At 36.6% G+C, this 23,778-nt stretch overlaps 1 protein-coding gene across 1 annotated transcript in view; it reads left to right on the forward strand.

The window, feature by feature from the left end:
- The window catches only part of LOC126248603 (pyruvate dehydrogenase (acetyl-transferring) kinase, mitochondrial), a 369,892-nt gene extending 346,467 nt beyond the window's left edge, over nt 1-23,425 (forward strand). The window contains exons 5-8 of the mRNA XM_049949739.1: nt 2,301-2,476; nt 9,259-9,373; nt 13,692-13,801; nt 20,842-23,425. Coding sequence (XP_049805696.1) covers nt 2,301-2,476; nt 9,259-9,373; nt 13,692-13,801; nt 20,842-20,982 — 542 coding nt within the window. The 3' untranslated portion in view covers nt 20,983-23,425. The remainder of the gene's footprint in view (nt 1-2,300; nt 2,477-9,258; nt 9,374-13,691; nt 13,802-20,841) is intronic.
- Nucleotides 23,426-23,778: the final 353 nt, after the last annotated feature.

Below are 23,778 nucleotides of genomic sequence, written 5' to 3' on the forward strand. Positions count from 1 at the left end.
TACTTGTTTTTCAAAACCATAGACACTACTATGTCTTTTAATCATCTTTGCATCTGTGTAAGAATCATACTGGGTGACTTTAATTTGCACCTTTCTGAGAAGTGCCGTCTTGGCTGACCACCTCAGTCAACTAAATCTCATCTGCCTTAACACTGGAGCACCCATGTTCCTTTCTGACTCCATGTACACCTATTCCCATTTACACCTCTCCTTCTGCCCTGCCCAGCTTTCATGTTGCCTTGAGTGGTCTATTCTCTCTGACATGTACTCAAGCGACTATTTTCTGTGTGCTGTCCATTTGCTGACTCCTACCCCACCTATGTGCAAACCTGACTGGCAGCTTTCTAAGGCCAACTGGAGGCTTTACTCCTACCTGGCAACCTTTGACAAACAACTTTCCCCAGTTTTGGTGACCAGATAGAATAGCTTACAAACATTATCCTTACTGCCACAGAACATTCCTCACATATCGTTTTTACCGCGCCATGTCCAAATCCTTCGGTGGACTGAGGCATGCCATGACACAATTCATGTGTGGATATGTGCTCTCTGCATTTTTAACCATCACCCTATGATGGCGAACTGCATTTGTGTGTGTGTGTGTGGGGGGGGGGGGGTGCGCGCGCGCGCACAGTGACAGTATCTTTATCCGTGACTATATGGTAAGTAGCAACTATCCTTTTTATAATATTGTAGCTACTGGTTTTAGTTGCGGACATCCTCAAACAGATCAACTTTATTTGTTGCCATTAAATGTAATACTTTGTTCCCTGATTGGCCTTCCAAACTACCTGTTCCAGGTGGTTCCCAGAGAAAGTGTTTAACATTGTTTCTCAGGATGTCTTGTCATGTTCACCATTTACAAAACTACAACTATCTCAATCAAATATTGGATTATTAAAGTCCCCTCCATTCATAATACGAAGGGCATTCAATAAGTAATGCAACAATTTTTTTTCCTGAAAGCAGGTTGGTTTTATTCAGGATTTCAATACACCATATTATTCCCCACTCTTTTCGCTACAAAATCTATTATTCAACATAATCTCTGTTCAGTGCGATGGACTTACATCACCGTACTGGAAAGGCCTACGCCTGCATGGTACTACTCCACTGATCACCATTGGGAGCCAACATATTGTTGCATCAATAACCTCCTTATCATCCACATACATGCATGCAGATGGTCATTTGTTGCTCTTTATGATCTTCTGTTAGGCAGTGAATAACCCTGTGGGCACACTCCTATGAGTACACCAAATGATGGATGAGTGTGTCAGCACTACCAACAGAGATGTCACATTGTGCAGTGAGGTGGTTGTTTGTTATCTGTTAATCACCTTGAATGAGAGTGGCCACTCATTCCAACATGCACAAGTCACAGCTGTGCATGCCTGGCTGGCACACGGCAGATCGGACTGGTTTGCACGACCTTGTTGTGATGATGACGGGCTCCTTGCCCAATGACTCATTATGCTTTTGTTCATTGCCAGGTCCCCATAGCCATTCTGCAAGCCCCTACAAACATCTGAAATGCTGTGATTTTCTGCTAGAAGAAACTCAATGACAGCTCTCTGCTTGGAACACACCTCCATTACAGGCACCATTTTGAAGGCTATGTATAGTACTACCACCTATCAGAACTTCATGATACTATAGATACTGAAATATTCTATGTTGTCTCATAACAAATTCCTAATTTTTTCAACTGAAATTGACCAAAAAAGAAGTGTCACATTACTTATTGAATGCTTGTCGTATTACTGGGAAACATACATACTAGCAAGCTTAACTTTCCTCTTAGGTTTTTGGCTATTTTTGGTGTGAGTCTGTTGGTTAGTAAAATATCAAATTATGTGTTTATGCCCACCCTTCACTCTGAGACTTAACAAAAAAATCTCACATGTAGCTTCTCTTTCTATTTAGTGGATCTGAGTTTCTTGTCTACTGTTCATTACTCCACCTCCATTTGACATTAGCCTATCTATTTAATACACACTTATATTTATCACAAAAATCTCATTGAAATTGTTTCTGGGATTTAACCAACTTACTGTATGTACTATTATGTGAGCTCCACTGTGTTGCAAGTTCTTTGGCTGCTAATCACTAGCATTTTATTAGTCTCATCCGTGAGGGTGTCAGTTTGGAACTTTAATTAATACTTTGAGGTCTCTTAAGCTATCAGACCCTTGTATACACTCCACACCAAGTCAACTACCTGAGTACTAGTTCCTAAGGCATGTTTTGAATATTGTTACAGATCATTAATACTTTGTATTTGTTTATATATTTCACAGCTCTTGAGATGAATGCTCCCATAAGAATAATCTATGTCCCATCACATCTTTTCCACATGCTGTTTGAGCTCTTCAAGAATTCAATGAGAGCAATCATGGAATTCCATGGAAATAGTGAAAACTATCCACCCATAGAGGTGAACATTGTGCTTGGGAGAGAAGATGTGTGTGTGAAGGTAATATATTCATTGTTGTGTGAAAGGAAATATGCATTTTGAACTACAAGTGTTGGAAATGAATTTTCTTTAAATTTCTTTTAGTTGATTTTAATGTTTCATTTTTCATAGACTATGACATTCATTTTACTGCTACAATGTAGGTTACTATTCATCATCAGTTCTTTTTTTATTGCTTTAATCAATGTACATAGTTATACATAATTAGATAGATAGACACAGACAGACAATAGTTTTTGATCCAGATATGAAATGAGTAACTTTTGTGAAAAGTTGATGTGAATCTGTGCTTTTATGGACAAGGTGACAGATATAAATGACTGAAGAGATGAGTGTTTTGGTTATTTATAATAGTGTATTTTCTGACATAAATCTTTTTCAAAAATTAGATATACTGTAACTCCAGATAGGATGATGGAAAAATGCCACAGGACGTAATCCGATATATTGACTCTGTCTCTTACCATTTATCTCCAGTTTTTCCTCTGCTAACTGTAGAGACTGAACTGTGTGTAAGTGTGGAGGTGTCAGATGTAACTGAGAAACTGGAACATAAGTAAGCAATTAGGGTGAAGCTTCAATTTTGTAAATGCATACATACCAAGTAACAGTATTGTGTATAACAGTTTTATACTGTTCTGTTTTGGAAGCAAAGTTAAAGATGTGTAGGTACACTGTGTATTTTATAATGGTGCTAAAAATATTATTAAATCTGACAACTAGATTTAAAAATGAAAATAATGTTCTTGTGAAGTCGACTTGCTTAGACATTAATGGTATTTTATAGCGTAGTTAATGGCTTGTACTCAGTTGTCATTGATAGGGGGTGGCACATCCTAAGTGCCACAAAAGTGACTAAGAATTTACAATTCTTTGTAGGTCTCACATTGGTGGTGGTCTTGTGGATCAGCCAATATGTGGAACTGCAGTATGTGACCCTCACTTCAGCTATTCACCCTATAGAGAAAAAACTTAAAAGGTGAGGGAGCAGAGGCAAACATGATTTATTAGTTAGGATCAGCAGTGCTATAAGATGGTTTGCTGATGAGTCTGTTGTCTACAGGAAAATATAGTCACTAAATGATCATAAGGAAATGCAGGAAGATTTTGACAAAATTTTGGTCAGTGTGATGAATGGCAGCATGGATAGATGCAAAACAATGTATATGACAAAACAAAAGGGCCTGATAGTATCAAATTGCAAGATTAATGGTGAAAATCTTGAGCCTGTCACATTGTGTAATACTGGATAAGATATGGAAGGGAATGAACACGTAAAATTAGTATTGGGGAAAGTGAATGGGAGATGTGGATTTATTGGAAAGATTCAGGACAGTGCAGTGCATCTGTATAGAAAGTAGCATTAGAAAATGGTAGTGCAACCAAATCTACAATAATGTTCCAGCTTTGGCATCCACATGACAATAGACATCAAAAAAGTTCAGAAATGAACCAATAGGATCATAAGAGGATGGTATAATTCATATAAAAGTTAAGATAAATGCTTGAGGAATTAAATGGGAATCCTTGAATGAAAGATGGTGTAATTCTTGTGAAACTCTATTGCAAAAATTTTGAGAGCTGATGGCTGATCTCACATTCCTTGAAATATGTTTTGTGCAACTATTCACAGAATGAAAGTAACATATCTAATTTCTCCCCATTGGTGTACATGTCTGCATGCAAGGAATGTTTAAGCAGAAATGACCTGCCGATAGTTGATACTGTTCCTGTTATTTCTGTAGTGCAGTTAAAAGACTTGATACAATGACATAGCCTGGCACAAGCATGTTTACAATGCAATAGCCAATTCCAGCTGACTTGTCTTTCTATTTTACAACATTTCTGAGAGTCTTTTGCAATGAACTTCAGCCTCAACATTAACAAGCATTATATCACTGTACTTACCTTTTCAAGCACTTTTGGAAGCTGTTAAAAATGTATCATTCTATTTAAAAAATCAGACTCAGTTCAATATCTCAACACAACAATTAAAGCTCTTTGTTACATACCAAAGTACATGCCCCTTAGTGTATTATCATTTACTGAAAATCTTGTTTTGATATCTGAAACCCTTCACAAAATAAAACGGGTGATATGTCTTACATGACTCACCCTGTATATTCAATTTTTGACAAAATAATTTAATTGGATAGGTAAAAAATCTACTCACCAAGTGGTGGCAGAACACATACATAAAAGATGTTTGTAATTAGGCAAGCTTTCAGAGCCAGTAGCTCCTTCTTCAGGCAGAGGGATTCAAGAGGAAGGAAGAGGGGTGAAGGAAAAGAACCGGAGGGGTCTAGGAAAACGGGTAGACTGTGGGTCAGGGAGACTTAACACACGGGATGAGGAGGAAAGACTGATTGTTGGGGAGTGCATTGGATGAGATTTTAAAATGTGAGAGCTTAAGGTGGAAGACAGGGTAATATGCAAGACAGAGATTACTGCTTAAACATCATTCATGAGTTAATAAGAGTGAAAAGCTAAGTGCATTGTACATAACAGAGGTGGGAGGGGGTGGAAAAAAATACATGGGTAAGACAATGAAAGATGTAGAAAACTAAAATGGAGTAAAGAAAAGAGTAGTTACTGTGAAGAAATGCTGAGACAGAAGAAATTAACGTAAATTGAGGCCAGGTGGGTGGCGAGAATCAAGGACATGTTGTAGCAATTGGTTCCTACCTGTGGAGTTTTGAGAAACTGATGTCTGGGGGAAGAATCCAGATGGCACGTGTGGTGAAACAGATGCCAAGCTCACGATTGTCATGTTGTAGCGCATTCTCTGCAACATGATATTATGTGTTGCCAGTGTATACCCTCTGCCTATGCCCATTCATCCTAATTGATAATTTCATGGTAGCCATGCTGATGTAAAAGTCTGAACAGTGTTTACATAACAGCTGGTGTATGACGTGTGTCGTTTCACAGGTGACTCCTCCTTTGATAGTATATGTTTTGCCAGTCACAGGGGCATGTATGAAATGATGTGTGGCTGTGGCAGAGTGTATGTAGGCAAAATGGAAAGGATTGTTAAATAATGTATTAAGGAACACTAATGCCACATGTGGCTGAAACAAAGTATGAAATTGGCAGTAGTGGACATTGATTTCAATAAGGTACATGTACTGGCTCAGGAAACCAAAATTTATAGAAGAAAAGTCCAAGAAGTGATTGAAATGTCTAAGAACGTATGTAACTTCAATAGACAGGGTGCCTATAGGCTTCTGGTATCATGGCTCCCTGCCATCAAGGAAGTGAATGTGCAGCCCAAGTGTCTGAGCAGTACAAACAGCACCCTGGAAGCCACCTCTAAAGGCAATAATATTTTGGATAGACATTCCCCCTCTCCTGCTCTGCCTGTTCCACTTCTAGCCAATGATGTGGGCCCACCAATAGCAGCAGGAGGAATTTTAACCAATAAATCTTCTCCAGCATAAGTACAGGAAAAATCCATTTCTAATCATTGACTTTGGCCCATCAATGGTAGCCACAGGGAGTTTAGCCAATAGCCCCCTTCTGACATTCACACAGAAAAACTTATCTTACTATCCAGTGACAATGGCCCACAGAAAGTAGACCAAGATTTTTACCCAGTAATACCATTCCTCCAGCACAAGTACAGGAAAACTCCCCTTTATAAGAGGAAGCAACACTGGTCTCTGACAGTGTTCAGTCTACAGTGGTCATCACAAAATCCAGAAGAAGATACCTACAGAGAGGTTGAAAGGTCACTTCTTTGAAGAAATATGATGCAGCCTAACATATAGATTATTTTGATTTCATTTTCTTATTTCTTACTTAATATGTGGTAGTTGTAAGTATTTGTTATGTGCATACTGAAACCATAAAAAATTATTACAGGAAACATAAAACTATCCGTATTGTAAAGTATGAGTGTATGATTATGCACATGTGAAGAGCCAGGCCCAACAAAAAAGATGAAATATATAGGTTTGAGGTTTTAAAAAAGTCTTGGAGTAGAAGACGATTTCCATCATTTTACCCTCTTCCATGCTGCAAAATCCCTCAACTTACACAAGCAGATGATGTCAGCTGATGTTGGTTCCTCCTGCTCACTAATGTACTGCAACACTGCCTCAGTCATCTTGAACCCTTCTGGATGTGGGATGAGATTTCTCCTCCCCTTTGGTTGCTCCCCCCTGCATACCATTTCCACAATGTCATTGCCAGTTATTTCATTATCTTCATCATTTGTAACCCATTCTCTGACATCCTCAGCTTTGATGTCCTCACAGCCCAATAAATTTTTTAGCAACAAAACAGTATCATTGTTTCCATATTTTACTTCTGAGTCATACATGCATTTGAAGTTAAAACATCCACTTTCAAGAATTTTCCTAGACCTTACAAGTGATATCTTCAGAATCTCTTCCCATGATGTGGCCAGCCACCTTATGACATCTAGCTAGTAAGTCCTCTTCAGAATAGTTCTACATCCTTCATGTATTCAGCCATATATTTTGCTAATATCAATGAACTGAGGAGATGGTGTTGATATATCTTCTTTAGCATTTAAAGGATGCCCTTCTCCATCAGCTGACAAAGAGCAGCTACATTTGGTAGTAAAAGTAAAGCTTTGATAACTCCATCTGTTACTACATCACTGGCAGGATGCAAAGGTGCATTACGAAGAAGCAGCAGAGCTTTCCTCGGTGAACTGTTGTCTTTCAGATGTTTCTCTACAGCTGGTGAAAACTCGTTTTGGCACCAGGGTTTAAAGGTTTCTGAATTCATCCATGCTTTCTTTTGATGAGCTCATATTTCAGGCTTTTGAAAGCGCTAGTTTTCTGTGATTTCCCTATTAATGGAAGGCTAAGATTGTGGTTGCCAGTTGTTTTACTGCAAGCCAGTATAGTAATTCATTCCTTACTTTTCTTTTATCTGGGTGCCGCAGCTTCCTTTTTTGAAGAAAATGTTTTTGTACACATCATATTGTAATTTAAACCACTCTCATTGAAATTGTACATCTATTCACCAGAAATTCCCTCCTTGTCAATTAAATGTGAAGGAGTGTCTTTAAACAATGGCACAGCTTCCTTGTCAGCAGATCAAGCCTCTCCATTAATGGTAATCTGGCAAATACCAAATTGTTTTTACCACTGATCCAGCCATTAATCACTGGCAGTAAGTTCTGAATATTCTCATTCTATTTGCTTCTGAAATTGCAACACTTTTTCCTGCAGTATCAGCCCTCTTAAATTTTTATGCCACAAAAATGAAGTTTTCAATTTCTGTACGGTTTTTCTTCCAGTATCCAATTGCACTTTTTCCTATCTGACTCCAAAGCAATAGTTTTGTCTGATAACCCAGAATCCAGTCGCAATAAAGGCATATAGTTTCGGATCCATAGCCACTCCAAGTTCTTTTCATTTATCACCATTTTCAAACAGTTAAATTGAAACACAAATGACCACACACAACTACAGTTTAACAATGCATGCACTTTGGACATCTGATATGCAGCTGGAGAATCCATAAGGTACATACAATAAATTAATCCTCATTTTATCACAGAGAAGTATTATGATATTAAGTGGACTGCATTAAGCAGGCTGATAGAATGGATCCCAGACAGTCATGAGCTGGGTAGTTGAGGGCCTACTGTACATTGTGCGAAGATATAGTCCCATCAGGAAATGAAATAAAATCAGCATGTGATTTAGTGGAGCAGAAGACTGGTGGAACCGGAAAAGAGGATTAGTTGCTAGCTTTAAAAGTGAAAATGTGTATAGCATCTTTAGTAAATATTTTGTGTCCATTAGTTACAACATAAGCTTCGGTAAACAATTCTCTTGATTATCTGCAAAAAGTCTTTTATAAACAACAACCACTTTACAAAAAGTAATAATAAAATCTTTAAAATCATAATGATAAAGTATCAACATAATCAATAAGAGAATCTTCTTGTGAGTTTATTAACATCTCGAACTTTTAGCATAATGAGTAGTTTATCCCTGGAACCATTCAAGATCAGCTGAAAGATCCTGACATCGAGTCACCATACAAGGAAGGCAGTTAAAAAAAATTACCATCCAACTTTCACCAAATTTCAATTTTGTCAACATTCTCTAGAACTGCGATTTTTTCAATATACAACAAAGCAGATTATTGATCATCTAACTAGAAACAACATATTGTCCAACCCATAGATTGGGTTTTTGAATCTTTTCTGATACTGAAAATGTGCTCTGAATGCCAAATACTGTTTTGTCAGATGGTTAGGTGTTGATCACTGTATTTTAAGATTATCTGGTCATAATCATCATATACTGCTTAGAAAGGCAGAAATGTAACTGGGGCCAGTTATCTCTCAGTGTTGGATCATTTTACATGTGTACAGAATGAAAAGCCACCAATATTGGCATGTAGATGAATTGCTGTAAAAAATAAGTAAAACAAAATGAAACGAATTAACCATCTATATGAAGGCGTAAGCTGAATATACGTTCATGTAGGCATCAGGCTTGTTTACCAGATATTATAACTGAGTTGTCAATTCAATCCATCACTTAATATTGGAAGTAGGTTTATTATCAAAGAACAATCAAAAATACAGATACAGGTTAACTGTCTCCTGAAAGATGAACATTTCTGTTTCTCCACAACACAAAATTATTTAGAATTGTACAACTACTTTGTTAAGAAGAATGTCACAAATTATTCAAGAACTATTGAATATGGTATTACGAATAAAACACCTATGTTCTACTAGGGTTTCAATTTGTAATTTTTGTTCCAAATCTTTAATTCTGTTTCAGGTTTCAGACAAAGGTGGTGGAATCCCCCGAAGTGCAACTGATCAGTTGTTTCATTACATGTACTCCACAGCTCCACAGCCACCCAAATCTGATGCTCACACTGTACCCCTTGCAGGTAAAGTACAATTTGTGCAAGGAAGGGAAAATATTAAATTTTGTTATATTCCATTTGCACATCCCTGTTTATGTTTCAGAGTATAATTATTCAAACTTCAGTGTTAAAACAAATCATCTAATGTGGACATCAGTCCATTAAAATCAGATGTGCGTTTTGTAAAACAGTGAGTACTGACACAGTACTATTTAAAAAGAAAAATGCAGTGTCCAGAATTTTGTTTCTCACTTGTCTTCAGTATACAGTGCTATGTTGTACAATGATGATTCAAAACATTATGGCAGCTGCCCACCGGAAGATTTAATGATGCTCGGTAGTGTTGCAGGCACATGAAGCAGTAAGGAAGGTATATAAGCAGAGCACAGATGAGCTGGGAATCATTATAGTGATGATATAGGCCACAGATGGAGAAATCCATGGATGTTAGTGACTTTGACAAGGGACAGAGATTGTTATATCCTGGCCCCTGTGAGTGAGCATCATGCAAACAGCAAAACTGGTTGGCTGTTCTCGTGTTACTGTCATGGGCATTTTGGTAAAGTGTTTGAATAATGGTGAAAGCATGAGCAGGTGACAAGATGTTGGGACATCCAAGACTCATCACAGAACATGAAGATCGTAGGCCAGCCCTCTCCATAAAGCAAGGTTGGTGGCACTCTGTAGCAGGTCTGATGACAGAGTACAGTGCTGGTTCAGGCAAAAGTTTTTCAATACACACTATTCAGTGCACATTTTCGAACTTCGGGATCTGCAGCAGATGACACCTACATGTGCCCATGTTGACTCAGTGACATGATCAGTTAAGATTGCAGTGGGTACGAGCTCATCGAGATTGGACTGTAGGTGGAAACATGTTGCCTGGTCACATGAATCACTTTTCTTGTTACGTCAGGTTACAATTGTACCAAGATATGTCATCATCTAAATGAAAAACTGCTGGAAATATAATATGTGATAGTAATCAAAGGCATGATGACAGCTTTGGGCTATGTGAGCATTATTGCAAAACATCTACCTCCCTCAATGCTTGATGTTTCCCCAATGGAGATAGCGTCTTCCAACAGGATAACTGTCCATCTCACTAGACCAAAATCACACTGCAATGATTTGAGGAGCATGATAGTGAAGTATCGTTAATGTCTCAGATACCAAATTTGTCTGATCTGAACCCAATGGAACACATCTGGGACGCTATCAGGTGCCAGGTCCATGTCTACGAATCACTGGCCCTTAATTTACAGAAACTGTGTGACTTGTGCATAGGCATCTTGTGCCATGTAACTATGGAAGCCTATCGAGCACGTAAAATCCACATCATACAGAATCGCTGCTGTATTGCATTCTGAAGGTGGACCAATGCATTATTAACCAGATGGTAAACAATGGCCTGATTCATCAGTGTATAGTGTTGATATTGTAAATGGTGCTTTTTAATAAAACTTGTGTGTATTGTAATTTGTAAGATAAAAATGGGCATTTTATAGATAAAGTGATTACTATGCATGTAAAAACAGGTGTGAAGTAATTGGGAATATCATCCTTCTTAATTTTTTCATACAGAGTACATAGGCAGTTCAAGAGGAAAGAAAAGCAAGTCATTTGCTGGAACAGGTAGTGTTTCATGCCGAAAGGGAGACTGAAGGATGTAGCAAAGTAGAGCTTGACATGAAGCAGTGAGACTGGAATTGGAGGAAACATTTATTGTAGATGAATGACTGTGATTTCACTCAAGTGACAGTTAGTGAAGTGGCTCTGCCTACAGTAGTGCTGTTCTTTCAAGGGTGGTGCTGTTTCAATCTCCTTAATTTGCTGCTCTGTCACTTTCCACACTCTCAGAAGAGTATGTGTGAGGCAAAAATACTTTTAAAATTAGCAAGTCACAGAACTGATTTACTTCAGGTAATATGCACCACATGTAAGTAATGTATGGTAATAAACTGCATTTTTTGCAATAGTATGGACACTTCGAAGGTTTGCACTGCAAGGCTCCCAGTGGACAAATCACAAACATTATTCTGTGCATCTTTAGACCTGTTGGTAGTTGTTGTTTTCAGTGTGAGCACTGGTTTTGTGCAGCTCTCCTTGCTGTCTATTCTGTGTAAACCTCTTCATCTCTGCATAACTACAGCAACGTACATCCATTAGAACTTGCTTCCTGTAGTCAAACAATGGCCTCCTGGTAAAATTTTTACCACTCAAATTCCTGCCATTTCCTAATTCATTATTTTTTGATGCCTAAGATGTATTGTATTCACTAACCTCTTCTTTTACTCAAGTTGTGTCATAAATTTATTTTATCCTCAATACATTTCAGTGCTTCTTCATTAATTGCCTGATCTACCTATCTAATCTTCATCATTCATCTATTCTATATCCTCTTCACTACCTGGGCCATCATCTTTTCCTTTGCTGTCCAAACTTGGCTATGTTTAGTGTCTCATTTAGTAATCTAATTATATCAGCATCACCTGATTTAATTTGACTGCATTCCATTACCCTTGTCATACTTTTGATGTTGTTAATCTTATAACCTCTTTTGAAGACATTGTCCATCCCATTCATCTGATCTTCCAAGTCCTCTGCCATCACTGGCTGGATTAAAATGTCATTGGAAAATCTCATAGTTTGTTTATATATGCATTATAGCCAAGGGCTTAAGCAGTTTCAAATAGTATTGCTATAGCATTTAATTTGTTGGTCTTGGGGGTGCTACAATGAAATCAAGAAAGAATATGATCAATTTGCTGTACAATTTTTCAGACCGTGCTTAATCAGCAGACATTTTCTAAGGGAGCAGCTTCATCATCATATTGAGGATGCATCCTACTCAGATTAACAGTTTTCATTAGTCCTACTACTGTAGGAGGACTGAAGTGTGACATACAAATAGATAGAGAATCCTGTGGTCCTCTCTGAACCTGCAGTTCACACCTTTCTGTAAGACCACACTTTAAAGCAGAATCTGTGTCCACTTTGGATACCATACTTCTTGCTGGAGGAGCAAATTAATTCTTTCTCTCTCATGATGCAAATAAATGCTCAAAAATTCTGAAGTGATCTATCTTATTATGAGAATTGCATTTTTTTTTGCAGCTTGTGAAATCTAGGTGTATTGCCAGTACATTGCAACGAAGTCACTTAAAAAGAAGGGAGTATAGGAAGATGAGGGTGTGTTTTCACCACTATAAGATACTGAATTCATGTAATGCAGTAACTGGGGATTTACTTGCTGACCAGTGTCGATCTAAAGTCACAGAAGAGCATAATAATGTCTATCAAAATGAACTTTCTTTGACTGCAGAGCTGCCGTAAGTGTGAGACTGTTAATGTGTCCAACTACTTCAAATTGCTTGCAGAAAAAATAAAAAAAAAGTGAGTGATTTTGAAGTGTTGTGGGATGCACTGAATGCAGTGAAAATTAATCATATATGAAAGTATAAAGCTTGGGGGCTATTGTAAATTGTTCCAAGTGACCATTGTACATATCCTCTGTAGACAGTTCAGTGGTAACTGCATAAGTATGTAAAATGATGTTTGTTCCAAATGAGTTTGAAGCTTGACTAGGATGCTGGTTAAAATGTCAAAAAGAAATAAATAAACTGAGATGAGTGAAAAGACACATATGTAGGAACTTTAGAACACGACTGGTCTCTGAAAAGTTCGATGGACAGATTAAATGATAACATAATGTATGTGTAATGCATACAGTGGAGCACAAAGTTCAGTGAAATGGACATGTTCAGATGAGAGTTGGAACCTGATACCCCAGCTAATGAATTGTGCTCTGAAGAAGCAGCAGCACTCGGTTTCTCTGTTATAGTAGGAGTTAATTCTTTCCCATTTCTACATGAGTTATTTTGGTGTATCTAATACTAAATATGTGCTTACTGTTAACAATCAATCAGTCAAATTGAACCATGAGCCATCTGCTGAATGAAAGGTTTGTATTTATGATAAGTTAAAAATATGAAATGACATAACTACCTGTTCAGTAAAAACTGAAATAATATGATCATATGAATGGCCATTTTGAGACCATTCTGCACAGATATTTTCACCCCCAACTGGATAATAAATGAGAGGCTATATAGTTTCTACAAGCTGGATAGTGCTTCAAAGTAAATTTTAAGTGACAGATCCTTTGTAAGCTTATCTTCTGTATAAACTCAGTGTCATTTTCACAGTAAGTTAATGCCAATGACCAATCAGTGTAGATGCTGTAATTTCAAAATTTATGTGAAGTAGGAATTTATTAAGCAATTTAAATTTTCTGTCACTCTCTACCATCAAAATTGAGTCATAATTGAACTTTTTCTAGGTTACGGTTATGGTCTCCCAATTTCTCGTCTGTATGCGAGGTATTTCCATGGGGATTTGATGCTGCTTTCCTGTGATGGATATGGAACAGACACTATAATTTACATGAAGGTTTGATATATATTATTCTGTGGGTTTTCTTTTTAAGTTTATGGTCAATTTGAAAGAAAAAAGTAATTTCTATGTACAGGTATTAAATTATGTAAAATTCTAACCATGACACACAAAATCATCGAAAGATGTTTGCTGTTGTCTCTCACAAATCATGAATAGTAAGAAACAAGAGTGTCTAGGATGGGAGACTGATAGAAACAAGCAAAGGACTCTGTACAGCTGAAGCCAGATGTCGATGATAGAGTGCAGACTTGTACAGTCCAACAACCTGACTAATGCAGATAACAAGTTTATAAAGAGGTTCTTTTCTTTTAAAGTTGATTTCCATTTATATAGCAATGATTTGTCCCATAAGCCTCAACATCAAATCTCACTGCTTTTCTACAATTATCAATAGATCATGTCCACACTATCACAACTGTCTTTCACATTAAGTTTCCTTTCTCTCCAATAACACTGAATACTTGATAAAGAACCTCAATGACTAGTGTAAACAATGCATGTATGTATTCCACATAGTCTTTCCACGTCTTATCTTCTGTACTTTTTTGGGGTCTTGATAGATTTCACATATTATTCTGTTCAACTGTTATTTCATTCTTTCACTTTTGAAAATGTTCTGCACTCAAATGTGGAAATTATCAGAAGTTTACAGTCAGAATACCATGCAGATTCATAGATAGAATGAAAATGCTAACTGTAAGTACTGAAAGCTCTTAACACATTCCCCTCTTCCTCACTACCAAAATAAAGTCATATTCTTATTTCTCCCAACATGTGGTTCATTATTAGCTAGGTATTGATCCTCCCCTCTAATCTTCATTAGTGATAGTTGATGAAAAATATTCCATTGAAAGTAGGTAACCAAACTGATATCTTTGTCTGGAAATCAATTGAATGAATGAATTGAATGAAGGTTGGTTCTTGGTAAATAACCTTTCATCCGATTTTGTGAATATTTGTAGTATATTCAGTTGCATTCAACAACAAAAGTCACATCAGTGGATGCCTCAGGACTCTTACAGGTTTAAAGTGAAACCACTACTGTAGTGTTGTTATTTACAATTTAAAAATGTAACTGTTTGTTTTTTGTTTGGATAACATTTAAATGTATATATTTATGACAGGTAAAATGTAAGAATATATTACTACCTTGTAAAGTACTTATAGAAAGGAGTTAAGTGACAACAATGAATACAAAGATGTCAGATTCATTTTATCTTGGGTGCAAGTATAACAGTTCTATGGATCAAAAGGACCTTCTTGCTTTTAACAGAAATAGGAGAAACCAGTGTAAAAGTTATTAAAATTTCTGGACTTCTGTAGCTGATTGCTGTTGTAGTAGCAGCTAGTAGAAGAATGGAGAAACAAGTATGTTGATAGGTGGCAGAGGCAATTCCACAAAAAGAAAAAAATCACTGTTTGAATATCTTTGTCTAATAAAACTGTTTATTCTTCATTTTAAATGGCATCTAAGCTCACCTACAGGTGTAAGTAGAAACATTCCTGGTTCTTTTGTTGCTAAAGTCAGTATTCACTAAACACACTTAAATTCATAAGTCTTGAGAAAACTTTGACAATTCTAATAATAGATTTATTTATTTATAAACAAACCTATTGTTTCTACAGTTGCAGGCTTTCAAAAACCATTTATAAGGGATCAAATCAGATTTTGACAATTCTGTAATTTTTTGCTCATTTCTGAATATTATTGGACAGGAGTTTCATTAATGTCATGATCTGTCATGATAATCATAATATCTGAAATTTTATTGAAAATTATGGTCCAGATTGCAATATATTGTCAGGCTGTAATTGGTTTCATGTTACATAACCATACAACCTAGAATGAATATATAAATGTCAACATATGAAGCATGTGCATGAATGATGCTGTATGGCACATTTTGCAGTTGTTGGGAAATTGACAAAAACTGTTAGTTCCAGAGAATTAATGCGATATAATAATGTAATAGCAGATATGTATTGTTTGTGCACAAAGACTGTGGAAAATGCTAATTTCTGGTTTTTAAAATTGCGCTAAGCACAAATTTTTCGAAAATAAGTAAGTTTTAAAATGGAATAACGCTGTATGGCAATGGATATACAGTGTTATTCCTGATCAGCCAGTGCTCTGCTGCAATTATAAGGTGTCTAGAATCCAAAAATAGTAAGTAAGAGATTTAAAACAAGATACAAAATAATATTTATTGTAAACTGAATATCTTAAAAAAGAAGAAAAAAAATACAACATTAGTTTATCAAGTTTAGGCTCAAATCTAGTACATTATAGTCAGTTGTCACACTGCAGGTTTTCATAAAACTGCCTGTATTTTGGTTCCATATATTTCGTCATATCCAATAGATCCCTTTTCTTATCCTTATGAACTTTCAGTATCCTGTTATACAGCAACCGGAATTCAGAAGGCAATGGACAATTTTTTACTTGATGTTCACAACCATGCTTTACAATAAAGTGTCTTTCACATGGGCAAAGCACATTGTGGGTACGGCGCATGCTTAAACCTCGAGGATCGTCACTACACAGCTTCAACCAAGGTTCATCGGTAATTTTCAAAGCAGGCAGCTTCTTCAAAAGCAACTCGATGGATCCTATGTGCTTGAAGTCTTCCATCATCATCTCGTGAATGGTCAGTTTTGAAGGATCGACAAAGGCCTCAGCAATGACGTGCTTCCATTCTGAAGGAACCATAACTTTCGACACTTTCTTTCTTTTCTCAATGACTGCAAAATCCCTGTCACAAGGTAGGAAACTGTGACCTGAACATAAAACTTCTGATGTATTTCTGTAAAATACTTTCAGCTGACCAGCTAAATAAAGCACTAAAACTCTCCAGTTGTTGTTCTGCCCGACACACTGGTCAGACCAAACAATCAGTTTTCGTTCCATACCTTCTTCAAGTGTACACATAATTGTGCGTCACAAATTTAAGCAGACAGGAAACTATTTCGGCTGAACCTCTCCTTGCAGTGGATTCATCCCACAAATTTACGGTTATGTTTCCAGTACCAACTTCACGAAACGTGAAATTATATGACGACAGCTGCCTCTGGTAGAATACCGTGGAATGAATCAATGTAGGACAAAGTAAAACCTGTTGTAGGTCAACACATATAACATGTATATTGTTCTTCCTCTTAGCCATTTCCGTATCATTTTTTAGGACTTTGTATGCTTGGTGTACCCTTGAATCATGCAACTGACTCTCAATTTTGATCTTGTGCAGTTCTATTTCATCTGAAGCTGCAACCATCTTGTTAAACAACAAATCACACAGTCTGCAAGTATCTGATCTAGATGTTCCAAAACACAGAATAAAATCTGTTTGAAACACACTTTGATAGTATGACCTGCTTAGTGACTTATCAGGAAACTTTTCGGTAAACAACCGATACATTCTACAGAGGTTGAGATCAGGGTGCAGACATTCTTTTGAGGATTTATTCCTGCTGTAATGGCTCATCTGCTTTGGGAAACTCGATATGTGTTGCCAAATAAGAGCCCTGTTGTCATTTGATATGGCATGTGGCCTATTGCAATGTTTTCCTCTACCGTCTTTAGGAGTGGTTATTCCACTTTTTACTTTACATTGCAGAGCCTGCATTCATCACTGGGTGATGGATAATATGTCAAGCAATGTTTTTTGACACACTTCTTTTGTGTAAACTTTGTATTTGAAAGTAGCTTCTTTCCGTGAAGTGTCTTACCTCTCTTGCGCCTCGCTGGAACGCTATTTCCATGGATTTTATTAAGTATATGGACTGCTCATCGTATGTTATGGCATGATATTTTTCGTACAGCTTTAACTTCATTTACAGGATTAAGTCCTTGCATCCTCCTTTTGAGCACACTTCTGCGTTGCATACACGATCCTGAATCACGAAAACTATCACTATTACTACCTAATATTCAACTAGATTATCAAATTTCACATTCTTTTTTAATAATATAGTATTACTCAGACTGAGTATTCTATTTTTTCGCCAATGATAACTACAGAACTCTAGTTAATTTCATTCACATTACATACTTTTACTGTAATGTTTTCAGAAGATACACATAACATGTCATTAGAGCCATGTACTCTACAGGGCACATCGCCGCTTTACAGGACACATATGCTTCTCTAAAGACATTCACCTTTGTACAAAACCTATACAGCATTATTCCACTCACCTGTGTTGGAGGCTGTTTCACAGGAACTACCTTTCCTTTTCGTGATTTATGTTCCAGTCCAGCAGCAAGAAGCCTTTTCCTCTTACTATCCTGCCAATGTTAATTTTCCTTTTCCATGCATTATTGGCACATTTCAAACCACTTGCGGTAAGCGTCACCTTGCTGCACTCCACCATTCTTGTAACATACAGCATTGTTCGCACAGAGGCGCGAAAACTCTGTGCGTCTCGTCGCTGTTCAGTGCTTCCCTCGGACGGTGAACATGTCAATTATAACAGCAGGCGATGCAGACTGCCTTATACAGCATTATTCCACGCGATTCTATGAAATGCCAAAATGTGCCATACAGCGTTATTCGTGCGCATGCTTCATATAATGATATCACACCACAATTATAAAGAATGAGAATAATATTTGAACATTGTTTCAAATATTGGACCTCACATATTTCACACATAACACAGTTAAGGTGTTTTAATGAAAGTGATAGGCATGATGGAATATAAGGATTGTACTGTTCTTCTGCTGTTCTGTGTGTTTTGGAAGGACCCAGGTGGCAGGCATATGTTACCCTTTGAAATTCTAGCAGGAGGGAAGGGTAACAGTACACCCTAATAATCACAGGTTTGGTGAGCTTAATAGCTGTGAACAGTAATGCAAATGAAAGGAAAATGAATGAGTGCTATCTTGTTTGTGTGACTGTAATGGATTGTGCAGCTTAGTCCTTGGTGTTGGGTCAGTACTAGACAACTAAAATAGTGGTGGACTTGTTTTCATTAATGGTTTGATGCTGCTGGCAGCAAGCTAGATTTGTAGCATATTCACCATTTGGCTTGGCTTCAGTTGTCCAGGAATTGCAAATGCAATGGAGAGAAATCGATACATGGACACTATGGCTGGCATGCTGAGTGACAAAGTGTAATGTTTTTGAATTAGGCTTATGTTAGCTTCTTCTATAGTGAAACCCAAGTACTATCTAGTTAGAAAGTCTCTTGCAATGGTGGGGTCTGGAATGAAGTTGTCATTCCAACTTGTGCCAAAGGTGTCTCCTTGCATTCAGGTCAGGTCTTGGGGGCTATCCAGTCTGTTTGAGGAATGTTATTGTGCAGAAACCATTGTTTCACAGATGCTGCTTTATGACAGGGTGCGTTGTCATGCTAATACAATCTATCGTAATCTCCAAACTGTTCCTCTACCATAAGCATTACACGATATTGTGAGATGTATTCATATTCTTCTGCATTTACTGCTTCCTTAAATGCAATAAAGAGACCATACTCTAACCACAAAAAACACCCCCATACAGTAAGACCAACTCCTTTGTACTTCACTATTGGCCCTACACACAATGGCAAGTAATGTTTTCAAGGCATTCACAAACCTAAACCCTTCCATTGGACTGCCACAGGGTATGGCAAGGTTAATCATGACACTCTCCAGTGGTGTCACTCTTTACTCCACCTAAAATGTTTCTTAGCATTGATTATAGAAATTTGTGGCTTATGAGGAGCTGCTCAACCATTGTATACCATTCTTTCTTAATTCCTTCCACACAGTCATAGTGCTAGCTGCACTGCTGGTAACATTTTGGAACTCGCAAGTTATTCCTTCACATTTCCTCTGCACAACCACATCACCAACACTGGACTTGAACAGCTTCAGAATGGTTTAAATGACCCTGATGGATTTATTACTCCAGTGACTACTCTATATTCGAAGTCACGGAGATCTCTTAATTGACCCATTCTTCTGTCACTGCTTCTCTATGGACCACACTATACTACTCACCACCTCTTTTTATACTGGTAGATTTGCCTCTCGTAACACCTAGGGGTCAATTCTACATTTTGTTGGGGTTTCCAGTTACTTTTGACCAGATAGTGTAGTTTGATATTCTAATAGGCCTTAAATCTCATTTCAGGCTGTCTGAGCATGTAATATGAAATGGTCATTGTGCTTTCCTTGTGGCACAGAACTTCTACAAAACTACAGCATTCAGAGTAAAACTCCAGTTGCTTTAAAATGATTTATTGAGCTTTCACTACTAATTTCAGTTGGTATGCTAATCGCCATTGGGTAGTTGTGATGGGGACCTGACCATTAAAAAATGGTTGGATACTTTGTATGCTTTCGTTACATACACATGAACTGCTTTGGATTTTTAAATTGTTTTACATGATTTTAACTGAGTGTAGTACTTGCCACACTAAGGATACTAATTTAAATTAATAGCAAATCATCAATAAATGATTTTAGAAGGAACTTCAGCTGTGTTCTTTATACTTCCATAAAAATAATTGAAACCTGTCATTGTCTTGCAATATGGTCTGTAATTATGTATAGAATTTTGTTTATTAATAAATCAGCTGTTGTTTCTTTACTTGAGAGGTAGGACACTTAAAATCATTATAATAATATTATTATTATATTACTAAATATGTCAATTGCAAATTATACATTTTCTTCATCACAGTAAGTGAAGTTTGCTTTACTTTAAATTTTTATTTTTTCCCAATCTTTTTTTCCCAATCTTTTTTTCCCATCAAACATGTTTATTCTCCACGCCTTTCTAGAATTTCAATTTATTATGTACATATCGAGTTAGGATCATTCTCCTTTTAACAGACCTGATGAAAAGGGAGACTAATGTGCACATGTGTAATATATTGGAATTCAGCAGCTACATGTGATTTGTGACAAGGAAATAAATGGTGCTCTTCTTAATGTAAGCTGTTTACTGGTTTTACAGTCACTTATACTTTTAGGGAAAACACAGATAAGTTTACTCTTGTTTATATGACTGCCATAACTAAAAATAATAAAGAAAACTTCTTTTTAGGCACTCTCCAATGAGGCAAATGAATTGCTTCCAATTTTCAACAAGACATCAACAAAATATTATCGCACATCGATCCCTACAGGAGACTGGAGCAACTGTTCCAACATTCGGCATTTGACGATGAATCGATTACGAAGCTAGCCAATGTTGGATGGTTGATTTCATGTGAACTACTCCTGTCTAAGCTTTTAAAATTAAAAATGGAAGTGGATCCATTCTGGATGAAGACTTCTCGAATTTCTAGAAGAGACAGATCTTCCATTATGGATGAAATTCCAAGAAAAGACTTTATCCTCAACTGTTTATTTGTCATCATTTATTGGGAATAACAATATTGTTTATAATTGTGTGTATATTTGCAGGTGATAAGCAGACATAAAGAACCTTTTTTTTGTATAGAGGCAATGGAGAGCAAGAGAATAAGACTGCAGATAGAAATAAGCAACTGAAGTTTATTTGAAACAGGGGTAAATATTGTATTTTCAGCACAGAACTGCACACATGTAACTGGTATTTTTGCCAGTCTTTTAATTTTCTTGTGTACAGTATGATTGTAGTATGTTTTAAGGACTTCTTTAGTCTATCAGTAACTAGGTCAATGTGTGTGCAATATACATCTAACATTAAATGTAAATGTTATAGATTATGTTCAGATTTTATGCTTAACAGGCATATTTCTGTGGGTAAAACTACACAGAAAAATGTTAGTAATCAAGCTCCTTATGGGTGATAAATGAAAAGCTGAGAGCTTTCTTCACATCTTATTGTTGTTCTTGTGCCTGTTGTTTGTGCTGTGACTGCAGTTGTTATTTTATGGTATGATGTAAGTTTTTGCATTTACCATGGCTTTCATATCTCCCTATAATGTAATGCAAATTTTACAATAAGATGTCATGTCTTAGAACAGAAACTACCATTTTTAAAGTGTTTTGCATGTTGGATTCAATAATATACCTATTTACATTCCAACAGTACAAAATATGTCATTTTTAATTTACTAATTCACATAACATTATTGATTAAGGTGTGACTCTTTCTTAGAATTGTGTCTTTACGTGCAGTATACTGTTTCAATTAGATTATTGTTGTTGTATATCACATTTTAAATTGTGTTGAATATTAAGTTATTGTATACATAGACTGGATAGTAAATAATTATTTTCATTAGAAGGGACAGAGAACTCAAATCTTGAGATGAAATGGCAGCCTATAATCGTATTATGAGTAATTATTAAGAACAGCAGTTGTTGAAACTGAATTGTTCTCAATATCTCAAAATTCTTGTTTGATCCAATATTAACTGCAACAATGTTTACTCCTCCCCCATCTTTCTCTGCATCTGTTTTCTGTATAAGCAGTGATGTGTAGTAGAGGTCAAAATAGTCTTTTATTAAAAGTTACTCATTTCAGGGAGCAGCACACTGTTTTGGAAGTCAGTTTCAATCATATAATAGTGCACTATGATGGTGCAGTCAACTCAATTTTTAGTTAATTCTCAACTTTAATGCTTTAGTCACTCACATGCAGAGAACATGGATTTTGTCATTTCTGTAACTCCACTTTTAATTCTTCTATCTCACTAGAGATATTTAGATAGACCAAAAGCTTATCCTTGCTCTCAACATCAGAAACTGTCTCATGAGGAGTAGAAAACAAAACTTGTTTGAGACAAGCTTTCAGCATTAGAACTGAATTTTTGCATTGAGACTTTAAGGGGGGAAAATTGAAGGTTGAGGAAGAGAAGTGTTCCTTATTTGCCCTTTCAGTTCTGACACAAAGAGAAGAAAAAAAAGGAAAACAACCATCCATTCTAGAAGCATATGTCAATAGTTTTATACTCCATCCCACCACAGTTTCAGCTGCTGATTTCTGTTGCCTTTTTTCCCCTATTTCAGCATAAGTTTCAGTTTTCTATTTTGACTTTCTTGTTTCAGTGTCATATTCTCTGCTTTTAATTTTTCTTTGGAAACTGTATCTTAACAAAGATGTTTTTATATGCCTCTCTCCTAAAAATGTAATAGACTGCTTGATTAGTCGATGTATCTGTGTATTTTTAACATAAAAGCAATAGCTTATTGTTTTTAAGATGACCTTGCTGCTGTGAAATTAAATACAATTGAAATAGCAGGGAAATTTGTATTGTATGTTACATATTAAAACCATTTGCTGGACCAGGACTTGAAACTGTGTCCCTGTAGGCAGTATGCTATGATAAGCTGGCATGGTCTGTCTTTTACAATATGGAATGACTGATGATAGAGCTGTGTACTTTATTTTGGTCAGTCATTCCATTAAGCATTTTATTTTCTTTTGTTAATGCACATAGGTGATTCAGCTTAGTTAAAAACATATCAGTGTTGATGTACTGCTGATTTCTTTTTCCTGTGAGCTTACAGACATGTTAAAATTCAGCCACACCCACTGCCATACAATTTTATATACAATGGTTTTTTGATATTTTACACCTGGATGCCTGTGAGAATATAGTATTATTAACCATGAAAAATTCAGGTTTATTTATTGTCTGTTGTTAAGAAACATGTACTATTACTTGTCATAAAGGTGTAATGGTAAGAAATGAACATGATACAGGAAATCAAGTAATGATTTAACTTTCATATTAACCAACTATCCCTCAACTTGCAACAATATTGTGACTGAGTGCGAGGGAGGGGGGGGGGGGCGAGAGAGAGAGAGAGAGAGAGAGAGAGAGAGAGAGAGAGAGAGAGAGAGAGAGAGAGAGAGATGGTATCAGAGCTACAGGGCAAATAGATCTAGCCCAAAATGGGATGAATATTAGGGATGGTGAAAGGAAACAAATAGTAGGCAATAAATAATAAGGTATGAGTTTCACTTTAAACAAGACCAGAGCTTGTCTCAGCCTAGTCTTTGTTGAACCACATTGGACTCTTACTCTCTAATTGTCTTACTTTCATT

The sequence above is a fragment of the Schistocerca nitens genome, chromosome 3 (genome assembly GCF_023898315.1).
Source record: "Schistocerca nitens isolate TAMUIC-IGC-003100 chromosome 3, iqSchNite1.1, whole genome shotgun sequence".
Taxonomy (NCBI): domain Eukaryota; kingdom Metazoa; phylum Arthropoda; class Insecta; order Orthoptera; family Acrididae; genus Schistocerca; species Schistocerca nitens.